The sequence below is a fragment of the Gracilinanus agilis genome, chromosome 2 (assembly GCF_016433145.1).
Source record: "Gracilinanus agilis isolate LMUSP501 chromosome 2, AgileGrace, whole genome shotgun sequence".
NCBI lineage: Eukaryota > Metazoa > Chordata > Mammalia > Didelphimorphia > Didelphidae > Gracilinanus > Gracilinanus agilis.
Window position 1 is genome coordinate 148,997,049 of NC_058131.1, and position 18,231 is coordinate 149,015,279.

Genomic DNA, 18,231 nt, shown 5'->3' on the forward strand with positions numbered 1-18,231 from the left:
CCTCAGTAGAGGAAGGCAAGAGTTAAAAACAAACAAAAACTTAGTCTCGTCCCTACCTTCTCTCCCTTTCCTGTCTCCATCTCCACCTACCCACACACTCACACTCACACTCTCTCTCTCTCTCTCTCTCTCTCTCTCTCTCTCTCTCTCTCTCTCTCACACACACACACACACACACACACACACACACACACACCACCACACCATGAAGGCTCCTCAGTATTGCTGAATTGCCCAAATCCTTCATTCTTTCTGACTCCACAAGGCTCAGCATTTCATTTCTCTTTGCAGGAACATCACTTCATTCTATCCTAAAACAACAGGCTTCACTTCCATTCTAGAACAGGACCTGCCTCTGTGAGGAGCTGAAATATAAGGATTTTTCCCTACACTGTGCCCCCTTTAAACTCCTCATCCTATATTATTACTACTACGAATAGATAGGATTTATATAATGCCTGGGGCAGCTAGGTAGCACAGTGGCTAGCCTTGGGCCTGGGGTCAGGAAGACTGCTCTTCCTGAGTTCTAATTCTCAGACACTCAGCTGTGTGACCCCAAGCACGTCACTTAACCCGGTGTGCCCCAGTTTCCTCATCTGTCAAATGAGCCAGGGGAGAAAATAGCAAACCACTCTAGTATTTTGGCCAGGAAAACTGCAAAGGGGAGTCATTAAGAGTCAGATGTGATAGAACAATAAAATATAGTGCCTACTGTGCACCAGGCACTGCTACATGCTTTACAAATGTTATCTCATTTGATCCTCATAAAAACCCTGGGAAATGTGTTATTATCCCCATCTTACAAATGAGGAAACTGAGACAAATACCAGCTAAGAGACTTGCCCAGGATCACACAAGTGTCTAGACTGGATTTGAACTTATGTCTTCCTAACTCTAGACTCAAGCATTTTATTCACTGAACCACTAACAGCCTCATTTCTTAAGGTCAAATTGACCACCTATAAATTGAGCTTCACCTGGCTTCTTGGCCCAAGTCATAGATTCACAGATTCATAGATTTGGTGCTTGAAGAGAACTCGGATGTCGTCTAGTCTAGCCTTCTCTTAATATGGAAAAGGAAACTGAGGTCCAGGAGTGAATACAACCTATCACAGTTACGCAAGAAATGTGAGAGCCATGATGGGAAGGGAAAGGAGGGGAGAGATTAGAGTTTGAACACTTTGAATCCAGTTCCTGTCATTCCAAATCCAATATTCTTTCTACCAGGCCACCATCCTATTACTGCAACCTAAATGTGTGCTTGACACCATGCATAGGCTAGCTGGGAACCCTGAGATTCCAGGACTACACAATTAACGTCACTGACTAATACTCAAATCAAATAATAAACATTGTGCCAGGCATTGTCCCAGGCAATGAAACTTACTGGGGGAGAAAATGTGTGCATGTGATTCACTCACATATACACATACACACAAAATAAATAAATGCAAGCCTTTTTTTTTTGCAGAGGAGAATAATAATTACTCCCACTGAATCTGAAGTGGTCATCTCAGGATTACCTGCAGTAACTGAAGGTTGCCATAAGAGAGATGCGATATATATCGCAGAGTTTCTGATGTAATTTCTTATCTCTTTTATAATGACAGATAATTTCACAGCCAGAATTTGGTCAGTGTTTTCAACCTCCTGTACTATATCTGGCTTTCATAAAAACTGACTGTAAGTTTTTAGCACTGGAAGGGATCTCAGAGATCACATAGCTAAACCTCTCATAGGCCCAGAGTAAGCCACAGCTAAAATCCCATCTTTTATGGGAAGACTTTCCAAACCACTCAATTCTAAAGTCTTCTCTCTGGTAATTATTTACTATTTATCCTGTATATAGCTTGCATTGTATAATCATTTGCCCTTTGTCTCCCCCATTACATTAAAAGCTTCTTAAGGACAAGGACTGTCTTTTACCCCTTTTTGGATCCCCAGTGCTTGGCACAGTGCCTGGCACAGAGTAGGTGTTTAATAAATGTTTACTGATTAATTAGTTGATTGAGAAGAACTTGCCCAATGTCATTTTTAGTCAACAAGAGAATCGGGAATTGAAGCACATCATGCTGGGTTCTGTGACTTGGATTATAAATGGGAATTCATCTATTTTTGTTAGGTGAAGTTCTTTTTCATTTTCACCTTTACTAGGTATATCAAAAAGCAAATCTATTATCATGGCCTAGGGAAAATGTTTAGCGCTAGAGAAGACATATAGACAAATGAGACTTGAATGCTTATCTCAAGAATTCTATTCTCTAATGGAAGACAGAACACATGTACGCAAACAACAGTAACTGAAAACAAAATATACTAATTCATTGGAACAATGAACAAAGTATTCTAAGGGTCCATAAGAAGGGCTGCTCATTCTCAGCTTGGGAGGGAGGGAGAGAATCAGGGACAGTTTCATGAAGGAGATCCATTTGAGGTGGAGCTTAAAGGATGGTAGCTGCTTAACAGGAAGAGATTGGGTATTCGGGCTAGAGGTTTTTAGCTACAAGGACAAAAAGACAGGCAAGAAAGCCAGGGCCATTTCAGGAGAGGGAGTAGTCTAGTTTAGGAGGTATAAAGAGTTTAGAAAGGGGTATTATGTGAGATAATGTAGGCTGAAGCAGTTTGGAATTTGTTCTGTATGCAATTGGAACCACCAGAAGGTTTTCTGAGCAGGGTTAGGGGAAGAGATGATGTAATCAAAGCCAAGGATTGGGAAGATTATTCTGGCAATGGGGTATGGGAGGTTGAAATGGGAAGAGTATGGGGGTGGGGAAACAGGCTAGAAGATAATTATAGTACTCTACATGACAGAGTTGAAAGAAAAAAATGAATGTCAGAGAAATTGCAGAGGTAGAATCAATATTAGTTAGCCATTTTTTTGAATGTTAGGAATAAAATAAAAATTAGGAGGATGGGTAGCAAGGAGAATTATACTACTAATATAAGCAGAGAAGTCATAAAGAAGGATGGGTTTCAGAGGGAAGGATGTAAGTTCAGGTCTGTTTGAGATGTTCTGGGCTATCCAGATGGCAATGTCTAATAGGCAGTTGGAGTCTGGACTTTTGAGAATCATCTGTTTAGAGGCTAAAACTGAAGCCAAGGAGAACACCAAGAAAGAGGTATTCAGCAACAGAAAAGAATCAAAGATGAAATAGATCAGGACAAAGAACTGGAACCAATGACAAAGACAAAGAGTGATCCAAGAGGTGGGAGAGATTCAGGCAAGTATTGTGGCACAAAAGTCACAACAATTTCAACATAAAAGTCAACAGTGCTGAATACTATAAAGAAGCCAAGGGCAATGAGCACTGAAAAAAGGAAATGAGATCTGGCAATTAAAGACGTCAAACAATGACATATATAATAGAACAATTTCAGTACAATGGTGATGGGGAAATCAGATTGCACAGAGTTGAATAAGAAATGGATTAAAGGAAGCAATGAATGAAGACTACTCTTCTATTAAATTTGGCAATGACAAAAAAAAGTGAAATGGATAGCCTAAAAAAGAGTGGTAACAAGGCCAAGGTAAAGTTGTTGTTTCAGTTTGTTTATAACATCTTTTTTATTTTTTTCTAGATCTATAATTTCATTTGTATTGGGAACTCTCAATGAGGTAACTACCAAAATGGAACCTGTCATTTTAAAGAGTTTCCTAGATCCCTAAGAGATTCAATGTGTTGTTTGGTTCCTCTCCTTCCTCTTCTGCACTCCTGGTGTAGTCTACTTTTTATTTCATAATCATACACTTTGGAATCTTTTAAAACTTATTTGCAAGTAACTCAAAAGGAACTTGGCCCAGGGGCTTGTTATCAACAGCAATGCCCAAGTATATCGGTCATGGCCACAGACGATGGGTATGAAAGCAGTGGTGGAAGCGATTAGGGGCAAGAGTCCTAGTCTGATAGGTGGATACAGTGAAACCAGGAACTCCTCTCATGCAAGTATGGAATCAGAATAGAGGGAGAGAGTGAGTGTGTGTGTGTGTGTGTGTGTGTGCGCGCGCAAGGATGAAAAGGAGTGCTGAACTTGCAGGCAGTGGGGAAAAATGGATGGGGAGAGGCTGAAGATACAAGAAGGATAAAGGATGAATAGAGTAAGGTCCTGAAGGAGTCAGAGATCCTGGGAGGGGTAGGGATGAAGGGCACAAGTACACAGTAGCCCCTGGAACAGAGCTGCTGAATATTTGCAGCACATTCACTTCAGTGTAGTTTCCAAGTCAAGTTTCCCTCTTTCTCATGATCTTGTGTCAGTTAGCTCAGTTCTTCTCCCTAGGTAGTTGCTGCCAAGGGTAGCAGTGCAAGAAACTAAACTCTCATCACTTCAGGTGAGCCTTTCTGGAAAACTTCCAACAATTATTACAGGAACTGCATGAAACTCCTCCCTAAAGAAATACTAAGAGAAATCAATGGCCTTTCTACAGCTCCGCATCAGAGCTGTGTCTCAGACATCCAGGGCCTCTAGGAGAAGGAAGCTGCCTTGACATATTAACAAAAGGAAACTTATGGAATTTTGCCACAGTGGCTGAATTCCCTAACATTTGTGTTTTTAAAATATCTTTTCTTTGGCCATCCCCTTATCTTCCTTCCCCTTGTATCTCAAAAAGAAATCAAGGACTGCTGTTTTTTTTTTAAGTAGCTCCACAATGAGTCATCATCAAATGATTTTTTAAAAAGGCATCACAAGGTTTAGAAGGAGCCAGTTTTGATGCATAAGCAAAAGCCCTGGAACTGAGGGCAGTAAAACCTGCTTCCCAGGCCCTGAATGGTTGCAAAATTCTATAATAAAGGTGGAGAGTGGGTAGGTAGAAACTATACCAATGAGGTTTTTCCAAATAGTTTTCTATGGAAGTGCCTCAAGTTTCAGAGTTAAAATCTGTGTAGCAGCAGCATCTCATTCTTGTTGGTTTGATTTGTTTGTTCTGGTTTGCTTTAAAGTGCTTCCTTTGTATAAGAAAGAATGAGACACAGTCCCCTCCCTCAAAGGACTCCCCAGTATGGTTGGGGAGTCACGCCAGATGCATAACAAGACAAATACTGGGCAGCACTGGGTAGATGCTCGATAAATGGTGCCACTAGCGGAGCTCACAGGACCCAAGAACTGCTATGTCACTTGTCAGGATGTCCCTGGGAGGGATGAGGGAAGTCTTAGCCTCTCAGACTAGTCCTTCCCTCCTCAATGTCACTGTCGCCAACACTAAGGAATGACAAGTGACATCCCTGAGTCTTGAGCCATCCTCCTTCCTGCCACAGGAAGCTTTTAAAAACTCTCCTTTCATCAGGTTTCTTTCTAGCTTAGAAACAGACAGCTGTTCCCTATCATAAGAATTCCAAACACCTCAACCTGGTTTTTCGCACCCCTCATGATCTAGCCTCAGCTTTATTTCTTGAAACCCAACTTTATGTCCAATGTTCTCAAAAACACCGCCTTTGCTCCAGTCAAACTATCTTCATTGTTATCCCCAACCAATAGGGGGAGTTGGGAGGGTGGATGGAAATATTTTGTTGGGCAAATACTTGGTCACTCTGAAGCCTTAATTAGGAAGAACAGGAAAACAAGCTAGCTCTCTATATCATGTCCTTCACTTAAACTCTTCTTTTCCCTAAGCCGTGGCAGAAGCATACAACCTAATGGAAAGCATCATCCTTGGTTGAGATCCCTTGATTGATGCGATTATTTTTTAAAATCCTTGCTTTCTGTCTTACTATCAGTTCTAAGGTAGAAGACTGGCAAGGGTTAGGCAATCGAATTAAGTGACTTGGCCAGGGTCATACAGGTAGGAAATGTCTGAGGCCAGATTCCCATCTCTAAACCTGTTACCACTCTGCTACCTAGCTACCCCCAGCACACTCGGTATTTTAAAAAGTAGAAGAAAAGGCCGATGGCCAGCCAAATATCCAGCTAACCTCTATTGAATTCTCATTCATTTAAAATCCAAGGCCATTAGGGCAAAGGTCATAAATCTGCTTTTGAATCTCCATTGGTATTCAGATAATTTTGAGCACATAAAACAAGTGCTCAACCAGTATTTGTGGATTCACTGGTTCAGGCTGAAAGGGGTGGAAGGAAGAAGATTCAAAAGGAAGAAAAATGAATAGCCTAAAAAAGAAAGTTTAAAAACTAAAAACAGGGGAAGGTAGGTGGCTCAGTGAATTGAGGGCCAGGCATAGAGACTGGAGTGTTGGGTTCAAATATGACTTCAAACACTTCCTAGCTGTGTGACCCTGGGCAAGTCACTTAACCCCCATGGCCTAGCCCTGACTGCTCTTCTGCCTTAGAACCAATACACAGTATTAATTCTAAGACAGAAGGTAAGGGTTAAAAAAAAAATTCATTGAGACAAAACTCGGTGCTTTCCCCTTTGTCAGTGTTTGGAGGCTGCATTCTTATTCTATAGGCTTGGATGTGTGTAGCACACACAGTTCCGTTGCTGAGCTGCACCAAGAGTGTGGACTTCCCTTTAGAACTGCTGGCAGCACAGAAGCTGATACATAATATGAGATTAATAAATGCCGGCTGACTTGAGTTGGATCAAAATTTCAAGTTACTCAGGAAATAGCTCTTTAAACTGCCGTGTAACAGCAGAGCTAGATAACGAAATTCCCCAGGAATTTTCCCCATCCGTGTCGCTGGCTTCAATTCAGAAATGCAAAACTGTGCCAGGAAAAGCCCTGCCACAAGCAAGGCAAAATCGGCCGCCCCCTAAAATGCCTTCGATGGGGTACCACTGGCGTGGCAAAGACAATAAGCCATGAGCGGTATCGTCGAATATTTTAAATGTTGCTTATTAGTCATATCTATGCATGAAAATGTGTAGTTATCTCCTACGCTCCCTACCAGCAGGACAGTCCTCCACCTTCAGGAAAAGCATCCCTAAAGGAGACTCCCCAGGAAGCCAGGTCAGAAGAAAGCACTTCATTTCTCCCTGCTGCCATTCTCACACAGTGGAAAAAGACTCTAAAGGAGGAGTAGAACAAACAAAAGAACTGGCTGGAAAGTCTGGCCAGCCATATGTAATTTCATCTATTTTTTAAAACAGAGAGAGTTGGGCAAGGGAGCTTAACTGAGGATGGTGCTTTCCCTTAGGCTGTATGTTTTTAGCATGGGGTAGAGAAAATGAAGAGCCTGGATGAAGTGCATGTATGAGAGAGCTAGCTAACATTCCTTCCAGTTCTTTTTCTTTTTCTCTTCCTCTTCTTCTTTTTTAACTAGAACCCTTACTTCTGTCTTAGAATCAATATTAACTACCAATTCTAGGGCAGAAGAGTGGTAAGGGCTAGGTAACTGGGGGGTAAGTGACTTGTCCCAGGGTCATACAGCTAGGCCACATTAGAACCCAGGTCTTCCTGACTTCCAGGCTTGGCACACTATCCACTATGCTACTTAGCTGGCCCCAGTTCTTCTTAAATAAAAGTTTCCAGATGGCAAAGTATTTATTCAATGAAATATTATGATTTTTCTTGTCAAAATCCAAAATCAGTACAAAAGACATTTAAAACTGTAAAAAAAAAATTGTTTTTTTATTAGTTCCTATTGGGAATTAGTAGTACTTTTCCTATTTATTAAAGTAAATTATAAAGAATTGAATGTAGTTCTGTCTCATTGAATTCCACTGATGAAGAAATTAGTATCTCCTCTTCCCCATCAATTTTAGGATAGAAATCTTTTGAGAAAATGAAATTATGTCTACTGGTGTCCAGGAAAAAAGTTTTGCTTGAAGAGAATTTAAATCCCACCCGATATTTACCAAGCATTTACTATGTACAGGGAAGCAGACAATAGAAATAAAAGGATTTTTAAAAAAGGACATTGCCCTAAACTCAAAGGTCATTGCAATAATTTTTTTCAGTCAGATTTAAATCAGTCCATTAAGTCCCTTTTATGTTTTTTTCCCTGCATTCTCATTTAAGTACAGATGAGTGAGATGTATTTTTGAAGTCTCTAAGAAAGTATTGTCCTTATTTTTGCAATAAGTGAGCAGGTAAAATTATGAGCATGTAAATGAAATTGAGGAACATGAAGCAGCTTTGTAGTTACAAGGTTCTTCAGGTATAAAGCAAATTTTTATAAATAAAAATTTAAAAGGGAAAGAAAATATGGGAAAATAAGGGATTATCTTTTTATTCTTTTTATTTATTTTATTCTATTTATTTATTATTCTTTTTAGGGAAAACTTGCTTTCTTCTATTTTCATTAATACACTGGACTTTACTGAGTATAAAGGTGGTCTGATCTCCTAAAAAGGATTAAACTCAGTGGTTTCTGCTGGGAAAATATCAACAAAGAATAAGGGGAAAAAACATATGTACAAAAATATTTATAGTAGCTCTATTTCTGTAGCAAAGAACTGGAAACTAAAGCCATCAACTCTGAAATGGCTAAACAAATTATGACATTAATGGAATATTATTATGCTATAAGAAACAGTGAAATGGACAATTTCAAAGAAACCTAGTGAGACTAATATAACTGATGCAGAGTTAAATGAGAAGAATCAAGAGAGTTATTTACATAACAACCACATTGTAAAGAAAAACAGCTTTTAAAGGTATAAGAAATTTGAATAATGAAATGAACAATTATAATTCTGGATGATGAAGCATCCTACTTACCTTGTGACAAAGAGGTCTCAAGGTCCAAAATGAGTCATATGGTTCTAGATGTGGATAATATGTGTATTTGTTTTCCTTCATGCAAATTTGTTATACGGGTTTCCCCAATTTGGGAGAGGAATATTGGAGGAAAGACCAGGGTTAGTAATAGCATAGTTTTTAAAAGGGGTGGTGGTTATGGATGAATTTTAAAAGATGCACAAAAACAAAAGGTCAGGAAGAAAGAGATGAGTAGGACAATTCTGAATATTAACATACTGAAAATTATACTTAAAAAGGAAAAACAAGAGATTCCCAATTTCAAGTAAAGTCCTTATTAGGCACTCATTTTATGTTTTTTTTTGTTTGTTTGTTTATTTAGTTCGGATTCTAAAAATCAAGTTTAAGAAAGGAAAAAATGATTCCAGGACTTTTCCCAACAAAAGTGGTTATTAAATAGACACATCCATGGATATGTACAGCCATTTCATTAATTTTATGGTCTCTGCCAACAGGACAGTCATCATCTACATGCAGGAAAAAACCATCAGTAATGGAAGAAACTAAGCAGGAAACTAGGTCGGAAGAAAGGCATTTCCATTTCCCCTTTTTGCCATTCTGACACAATGAAAAAGACTTTAAAGGAAGATTATAACATAGAAAATAATTGGATTTTTCAGGTCCCGTCAATGAGACTGTTTGAAGAAAGCAAAGGTTAAAGGAAGAGAGAAGAGGTCAATAGCAAGTTCTTCAAAGTCACTTCAAAATAAATCTCACCTCTGTAATCAAAGGTGACTACATGGTAACCAAGAGAACTCAGAACCTGCAAAGGGAAAAGAAACACATTATTTTTGCAACAAAAACAAATGCCTATCTCACAAAGAGCTCTCTTTTTACCTAAAAAGCCTATCCAGTATTTCCATGTTGGGTTCTGAGCATAACTAACACATCTAACATCTATGAATTAAATTGTTATAGCCTCACCTAACAAGCCTTAGGTGACCTTGTGAGAGGATTTTCCACTCCCGGTTATTTCTAAACAATATTTTAAGGGTTCTTACAGCTCCCAGGATAAATATCTTTTTGGAGAACAGTCTCAGATTCTATTTCCCAAGCCAAAAGACCTAGGAGGTGGAAGCAAAGAAAGAGATTTACAATGGAGTTCCTAGGAGCCTTAGAGAAAGCCAAGGAGAGCTCCAATTGTACACTGCTCTGCAATATCCTTTAGATATTCCCAGCATGGGACATGAGGGAGGGATTATATGGAGAGAGAAAATGTAGTGACTGAAATCTATGCCTTTTTTATCACAACCTAAATAACTTTTTTTTTTAAGCCCTTAATTTCGGTGTATTGTCTCATAGGTGAAAGAGTGGTATGGGTGGGCAATGGGGGTCAAGTGACTTGCCCAGGGTCACACAGCTGGGAAGTGGCTGAGGTCGGATTTGAACCTAGGACCTCCCATCTCTAGGCCTGACTCTCACTCCACTGAGCTACCCAGCTGCCCCGTAAATAACTTTTAGCATTAGTTAAGATGCTTTTTTTTTTTTAAGAAAAAAAGCTCTTAGCATTAAGATACTTTTTTAAAGAAACAAAACAAACAAAAACAAAATCCAATTCCAACTAATTGAAAACCTATTTATTAATGTCCCAACCCTCCCCAAACAGGTTAAAATCCCTAGATAAGAAGACAATCACAGTGTTAACCATAAGGAGGAGAAAACTGCATATATGAACCCACTTGTTACTTTCACTGGAGTATAACCTGATTAAAAAAAAAAAAAGGAAATAATCCTATCATTAAAACTTCTTCCTCTCTTCAATCTGGTTCATTTGAGTTGCAAAACTTGGAGTCATAGGACCTGAGTTCAAATCAAGACGCTGCCATCTATTACTTGTATGATCTTGATTGGATGAGCCATTGAAACTCTCTGGGCTTTAGTTTCCTCATCTCTTCAATGAAGCCCTTGCACTGGATGACCTCTAGGGTCTTCTGGCTTTAAAGGGACAATCTCTGATCCTTTCCCCACCCCTACAAGCCAGGATATGGCTCACTCCCCTCTTTTCCTCTGCCTCCAATTCTTTCTTTTCACAAATGTCATATTACAAGCTTCCTTCAATAAAGAATGATGTCTATTTCTGACATCTATCTGCTAGCAATGGAACTGCTGAAAATAGGAATATAATGAGGAAATTTTTTAATAAAGGGAATTTTAAGCATGGAGCATTATTCAAAATTCCTAACTCAGGTTCCACTCTGTTGGCTGGATAATAAAGCACTTTTTAAGAAAATCTGAATTTTATTAACTATTTTTGAAAAGTGGAGGAGAGGGAATCTTCTAATCTACTTAAAGCTGCAGTTTTTAGACTAAAGTCTCAACCTTGGGAGGTATTTCAGGAGGGAGGAGCAGTGTTTGCAAAACTGGTTGTAGGAAAAAAAAACCCACATCTTTATTTCAATATAATTGGTTTCCTTTGTAATCACATACATTTTAATGTATCTATTTATGCATTTTAAAACAAGATTCTGAGAAAGGGCCCATGATACTCACAAAAAAATTAAAGCCTCTAATGTGGAGAATAGTGTCTTATTTCATATACTAGCTAAAACTCATTACTTGAAATTTTGTCTGAGAAGAAAGGAAGAGACTGGACTCTATTCAGCATGAACCCAGACAACATGCCTGCTTATCTACAATTACTCCCCCAGTGCTTTGGAATTTAATGTCAGATCTTTCCAACTAATCACTACAGAGCACCAACCCTCATCAGCTTTCGCTCAAACTCAAATTTGTTTATTTGACAGAGTCTTATTTAATTGGGCCCAACGTGACAGATAGTGGGTGAGAGTGAAAACGTAGGTCTTAAACTGGTCATGTTTAAAACTCTACAGGGGGACCTTCTCCTTGGGTCAACATTCTCAAAAATTATCTTGTCCAACCTCATTCGATAACCTACTTGGATGATAAAACTTAAGTGGACCCACTAGGGAAATATCACTCAATCTGCTGCTATTGTACAGAGTTCTGTCGGCTGCTGTGCCAAATTATAAACCATAGCAGCGGATGCAGGCTACGTGGGAGCCTCAAGCAACTTTCCATCAAAGACCAACAGGGTACTATTGGAGAGGCCAGGGGCAAGTTATAGGGATTGGCCTACAACAACGACTTTCCCAGCTAAATATATACAAGAGCCACAGACACTAGGCCAGCCTTCTTGTTTGATCTCACAGGGAGGCTACAGGACTGTAGGTGGATCATAGTGAGAGGGAATGGAATGCTTTTCTTTTAATGTGAACCGCAAAGATCCACTTAAAAGCTTTTTAACCATCCCCTTTCTCCTTCTGAAGTAGTGGCAGCTTCCAGAATTACAGTCCAAAGCTCAAGAAATATGCCTCTGAGGGCCCAGAGCAATGGCTGATCTGTCACTCTGGGGGAGAGAACTACCCAAGGCAGGTATTTTATGGGCCACTGAACTATTTCCCTGTTTTTCTGTTATTCTTTTCTGCCAGGATAGGTATTGTGCTCTTCAATAACTTAGATGGCTTTCATTTGAGATAGAAGAGAGGAAAGCACATCCCCAGTTAGGTGTCACTTTTAACCTGAAAGCACTGAAAAATGTCCTGAATTAGAAGAGACTGAGAGAGACAGAGACAAGGGCTTTGCCCAGGGAAAATGTGCACCAGCAGCATGCTTCAGACCTGATATCACAGAGAAGTCTGTGATTTTTAAGAGGAGCACAGTGCTGATTCAACAGTGAGGGAACCCTTAGGAGGACTGAGGCAGAACGGGGCTATGGGCAATGGAGGTATTTCTTCCATGGAAAAACCAGGATAAACATTCAAACTTTTTGAGCATTAAAATCACATTTATTATAATTTGAGATAGCCATGACAATTTGCCTTAACTTTTTTCTCCCTCATTTTTTTTCCCTTTTCTTTTTTTGGGGGAGAATGAGTTTTTCAACTTCCTATTTGCTTAGGCAACAGTTAAATGATACAGAGTGCTTGGTAGAATAAGTTCTATTGTAATATCTCCCATACTGTTAGGCATGGAACTTCTGCAGTAATAAGCACCTTGTTTTAAGATTAGGTCAGCAATAAAGTATACTTGTAATTCTTGCATCATCATCATTATTATTCTTTTGTTCTGTACCTGTGATTTTATTAGTGTGGAAACTCCCTCCAGTGATGCAACTCTTCTTTAGCTTACATTTTTAGAGAGCTGCCTTGGTCACTGGGCAGTTCAGTGACTTCCCATGGTCACACAGTGGATAGGTGTCAGAGGCACAACTTGAACCACAGGTCTCTTCCAGACTCCAAGGCTAGTCCTATGTCCAGCATGCTAGCTGCCTCTCATCACTACCAACACAAAAGTTTGGGTCCCTGGTTTTGCTGGGGATCTTTTCAGCACAACATTTGGAAACTCAAGATCAATCACCATTTCATGTATCTTGCCAGGGTTTGGCACAAGCATGAGAAAAACAATTCAGAATTCTGAGAAATGTCAATGTGGAAAGCTCCCAGAAAAGTGTTTTCGTGGGTGCCAAACAGATATCGGCTTGCTGGTTAGCTTCCTAACACTCCCTTACTGAGAAACTACACAATGGCTATCTGCGGCGTTGTCTAACTTAAAAAAAAAATGCTATCAGTGGTCCCATCCTGTTGCTCAAAATGAACAAATGGGGAGGAGAAAATGTCTTACCTTGTATAGTGCCACTCGATGATCTCCTCCTCTAGTGGAATTAATGGAGAGGGAAATAAAAGAGGGATACAGTACATTAATATCATCTTCACAAAGAACTAAAGTGCAATCATCAGTTGAAGACAATCTAATAAACATTTATTAAGGACCTACTAAGTGCACTCTGCTTAGTGCTGGTCAAGATCTGCTGATGGAAGCCCCTGAACCATTATCCATAATTCGTTCAGTGGCATTATGAATAAAGGATCTACCACAGGAAATTAAATTCATTTTCTTTCAATTATTATGTTCAATACATGCTTTATTTTTTAAAAACCCTTACCCTCTGTCTTGGTACCAATCCTTTTTTACCTTTTTTTTTGGGGGGGGGGTTACATGTAGAAATAATTTCTGACAACTGTTTTCTGACATTTGAGGATTCGGATTTTTTCCCACCTCCCTTTCCCCTGCCTCCCTGACATAGAAAACAATCTGATATTGTTTATACCAGTGCTTTCATGTAATACTATTTCCACATTGCTCATGCCACGAGAAAAGACATTACCCATATTAGCATCAATTTTAAGACAGTAGGGTAACAAGAGCAAACAACTGGGGTTAAATGATTTGCCTTGGATCACACAGAGAGGGAAGTGGCTGAGGCCAGATTTGTACCTTTGCCCTCCCAACTTCAGGCCTGGCACTCTATCCACTGCTACCTAACTTCCCCACCAATTAAAATTAAACTGTAAGTAATAGAAATTACATTTCATAATTCAAGTTTCCTTTTCTGTCCTATTAGTTTGTCAAGCACTCAAAGAAAAGAGAAATGAAAGGAATTAAAACCTGGGGGGTCTTAAGGAGCCCTCAATAATCCTTTGTGGCCACAGAACCCTGGGATAATATTCCCTTACCCCTATAGAGGGTCTTTCCACACTGGAAGCATTCTAAAGCACTTGAAAAGTAAGGAGGTATTCTTGCTGTTTCTGGTCAAAAATCTCACAAATGAGAGGCAATTCCAGAGTTAGAGAATATACCCTGGCCAGACAAATTCCAAAAGAGACAAACAGGCTCACCATCCCCTCTCATAGGTCACCTTGCACTTAACTAATCAGACAATGTCTATTTTTTCAAACAATGAGAAAGTTTTTCCAAAAATGGTGTTTCTGGGTTGAAGCAGAAGCAGAAGCATCCCTACTGCTTTAGCAAACTCCAGTTTCCGCAAAGAAACACGTGCAAAAAGTCACAAGAGTGGCAGCAGCATATTGTGGAAATCTTAGAAATGGCTCCAAGGGACTGAGGTTTTTTTATAATTCACTCAACCAAAAAGAACAAAGCAACCAAAAGAGTATTTCCCATCCCCAGTGAAAAAGAATACCCAGGAAAGGTAGAATGGATGTTTTTGTTTTTCTTCTTTGTTTTTAAAAAATATCTACATCCATACACTATCATCTTTAAAAGCCTATATTTTAACTAGGAAGAAATCAGGGATGTCTAAGGATAAGGAAAACTATTTTTGCAAAGTTTCATTTTGATCAACAACCATTTCCTCTCCTATTGGTATTGTGTGGAAAGATGTGAAGAACCTCTTTAATTCTAAAGATGGTTTTGGAAAAGCCCGTGAGAAAAACTCACAAGTAAATGGCCCTTAAAGGTTTGCAAAGAGCTTTATATACATTATCTCATTTGAGCCTCATGATAACTTTCTCAGGAACATATTGTGGATATTTTATTCTCAATTTTGGGGAACAGATAGACAGCATAGTGGATGGAGTGCCGGGCCTAAAGTCACAAAGAATCATCTTCTTAAGTTGAAACTTGGCTTCAGATATTTACTAGCTATGTGACCCTGGGCAAGTCACTTAACTGTTCTTCAGTGCCTTCATCTGTAAAAATGAGCTGGAAAAGGAAATAGCAAGCTATTCCAGTGTCCCTACCAAGAAAAACTCAAATGGGATCATGAAGAGTCAGACAAAACTAAAATGAGATTGAACCACAAAATTCCTATTTTACAAATGAGGAAACAGAGGCTGAGAAGGCTGACTTATCTGGGGTTAAGAAACTTTAAGTGTTTGTGGTAGGCCTGGAACCCAGGTGTCCTAGAATCCAAGCTCAATACTCTATCCATGACCCTATCCTGCCCCTCTATTGAAGGTGCAGTAGCTCTCAGAAGAACAGGTACTTTTTTTTTTCCACCGGGTTACTGAATACTTTTATTCTGCACATAAAATTCACTAAGGATCTGGCCTGCAATGACAAGTACATGGCTCCACACGTGGCCACAAAGGGCTGGGGGTGTCACGGAGTGAGGGCTTCCAGCAGTGCTGGGGGATCAGGTACAGCCTGGTAGGACAGTTCTAACATAGCAGGGGGACATGGAGGAGAGGAGGAGGAGCAGTAAGCAGCACAGGCCCTGGTCTGGTGCTTGGGGCAGACATCTACTTGGGTGATTGGTGCCTGCTAAGCTAGCTCTGGGCTCTCCTAGGCACAGGCAGCCTATTGTGCCTTAGGGTTTCTGAAGTTTCTTCCAGCAAACTTGGCCTTGGCGCCCAGCTCTTCCTCAATTCTAAGAATCTGATTATACTTGGCCAGGCGCTCAGATCAGCAGGGGGCACCAGTCTTGATCTGTCCGGTGCACAGACCCACCACTAGGTCTGCAATGAAGGTATCCTCAGTCTCCCCAGAACGATGGGAAACCATGACTCCCCACCCGTTGGACTGGGCCAGCTTGCACGCCTGGAGAGATTCAGTCACGGTGCCAATCTGGTTCACTTTGAGCAGAAGGCAGTTGCAGGCTTTGACACCAACAGCCTTTTCAATACGCTTGGGATTGGTCACAGTGAGGTCATCCCCTACCACCTGGATGCCTGCAGGAGCAGTGAAATTTGTCCAAGCTTCCCAGTCATCCTGGTCAAAGGGATCTTCAATGGACACCACTGGATAATCCTTGATGAAGCCCTTGTAGAGGTCCCCAAGAGCCTCAGAGGAGATGTGTCTGCTGGGATCATCGGGGGATTTGAAGTCCAAGTCGTATTTCCCAGATCGGTGGAATTCTGAAGCAGCAACATCCATGCCAATGACCACCTTATCAGTATAGCCAGCTTTACTAATAGCAGTCGTTAGCAGCTCCAGAGCTTCTTTATTCTCCAGGATGTTAGGAGCGAAGCCACCCTCATCCCCTACATTGGTGGCATCCTGTCCATATTTCTGCTTAATCACATTCTTCAGGTTGTGGTAGACCTCAGCTCCAATGCGCATGGCCTCCTTGAAGCTTGATGCCCCAACAGGGAGGATCATGAACTCCTGCATGGCCAGCTTGTTACCAGCATGGGAGCCACCATTGATCACATTGAAGGCCGGAACTGGCAGGATAACTTCTTCATTGCCTGCAAGATCAGCAATGTGGCGGTACAGGGAGACACATTTCTCTGCAGCTCCAGCCTTACAAACAGCCAGAGATACTCCCAAGATGGCATTGGCACCAAATTTAGATTTATTATCAGTGCCGTCCATTTCTAGCATCAATTTGTCAATCTTCTCCTGCTCCACAACATTCAGTTTCTTGCTAATCAGGCACAGGGCAATAGATTTATTGATGTGCTCAACCGCTTTTGAGACACCTTTCCCCATGTAGCGGGTTTTATCATTGTCTCGGAGCTCCAGGGCTTCATGGACATCAGTAGATGCACCACTGGGTACAGCAGCTCGGAAGAGACCTTTTGAAGTGTAGAGATCAACTTCAACAGTGGGGTTTCCCCAAGAGTCAAAGATCTCTCTTGCCTGCATCTTGAGGATAGACATCTTGAGGTTCTGAATACGGTTTCCACCGACGAACTCAGAGAAGAGAGGCCGAGGGGCGAACAGGTACTTTTTTGTTTCCCCCAATTCTTTCTAGGGTTTAAAGGCTGAATTATGAACGTAGGCTGCTTAGTCCAATGGCTTTTCAATCTTGTAATATGTTCTGCTCAGTAGTACCAAGTGAGGTACTAACAACTTGAAAGAACAATGACTGACCCCCAAACTTTCAAATCTCCTTTCACAGCATTTCATCTCTTTTCCTGTCTACCTATATAATGTCCCCAAAAGTCTTAGTGTAGTTTTATGCCAATAAAGCTATTCAAGCTTAAAACTTTATAAAGATTTTTGGGACATCTTGTATTTGTCATCCTTTTCTATGACAACTGCTTCAAGAAATTTTCCCCCCCAGAGATTACTTATTTTTAAAAATTAAATTTTATTTTTAGGCCTTGATTTTCTCCTTCCCAAACCACTCCATCATTGAGGAAACAAGATAAACAAAACCTGTTGTAAAAACATATGGTCAAACAAGACAAATTCCTGAATTGATCTCATCCAAAAAATATAGGCATTTTTTTTCAAATTGAACTGAGTTCATAACCATTATCATGAGTTCTCTGATAGTGTGAGTGGTCATTGTATTGATCAGAATTTCCAAGTCTCTCAAAGCTGTCTTTGGAGTATTGTTGGTAGTTGTGTATAAATTGTTCTCCTGGAACTGCTCCCTTTACTTTGCATCAGTTCATCTGAGTTTTCTCAGGTTTCTCTGAAATCATCCCCTCCATCACAGCTGCAGACCACAAATTGTTTGCCATTCCCCAACTGGTAAGTACTCTCTCAGTGAATTCTTTGCAGCCACACATGCACACACCAAGAACTGATATCAATATTTTTGTGACATATCAGCTGTTTTTGGTTTTAATCCTCCCCTTCTGGTTTCCATCCTTGCCTCTGACTATGTGGGTGCCTCCAACAGTGGAAAGCACTACTGGTAAAGTTGGACAGCATCTACACTTTGCCTGGTGGACCACTGGAATTGTAAATGAAACAATAAAACATTGTTCACCATCATCTCCTCTAAAGTATCCTCCTTCCTCCCAGGCCCATGCCCCCATGAGCTCTTTACTTTCAATTAAAGATCTCTTTCACAAATGGATTGATA

The 18,231-nt window shown here is 40.3% G+C and overlaps 1 protein-coding gene and 1 pseudogene across 1 annotated transcript in view; both read right to left on the reverse strand.

Moving 5' to 3' along the window:
- Window positions 1-18,231, reverse strand: part of ABHD12 (abhydrolase domain containing 12, lysophospholipase) — a 151,588-nt gene that overhangs the window by 17,074 nt on the left and 116,283 nt on the right. The window contains exons 5-6 of the mRNA XM_044663443.1: window positions 13,293-13,323; window positions 9,369-9,414 (exon numbers count right to left, since the gene is read on the reverse strand). Of these exons, the coding sequence (XP_044519378.1) occupies window positions 9,369-9,414; window positions 13,293-13,323 (77 nt within the window). The remainder of the gene's footprint in view (window positions 1-9,368; window positions 9,415-13,292; window positions 13,324-18,231) is intronic.
- LOC123236924 lies at window positions 15,466-17,084 on the reverse strand (annotated as a pseudogene).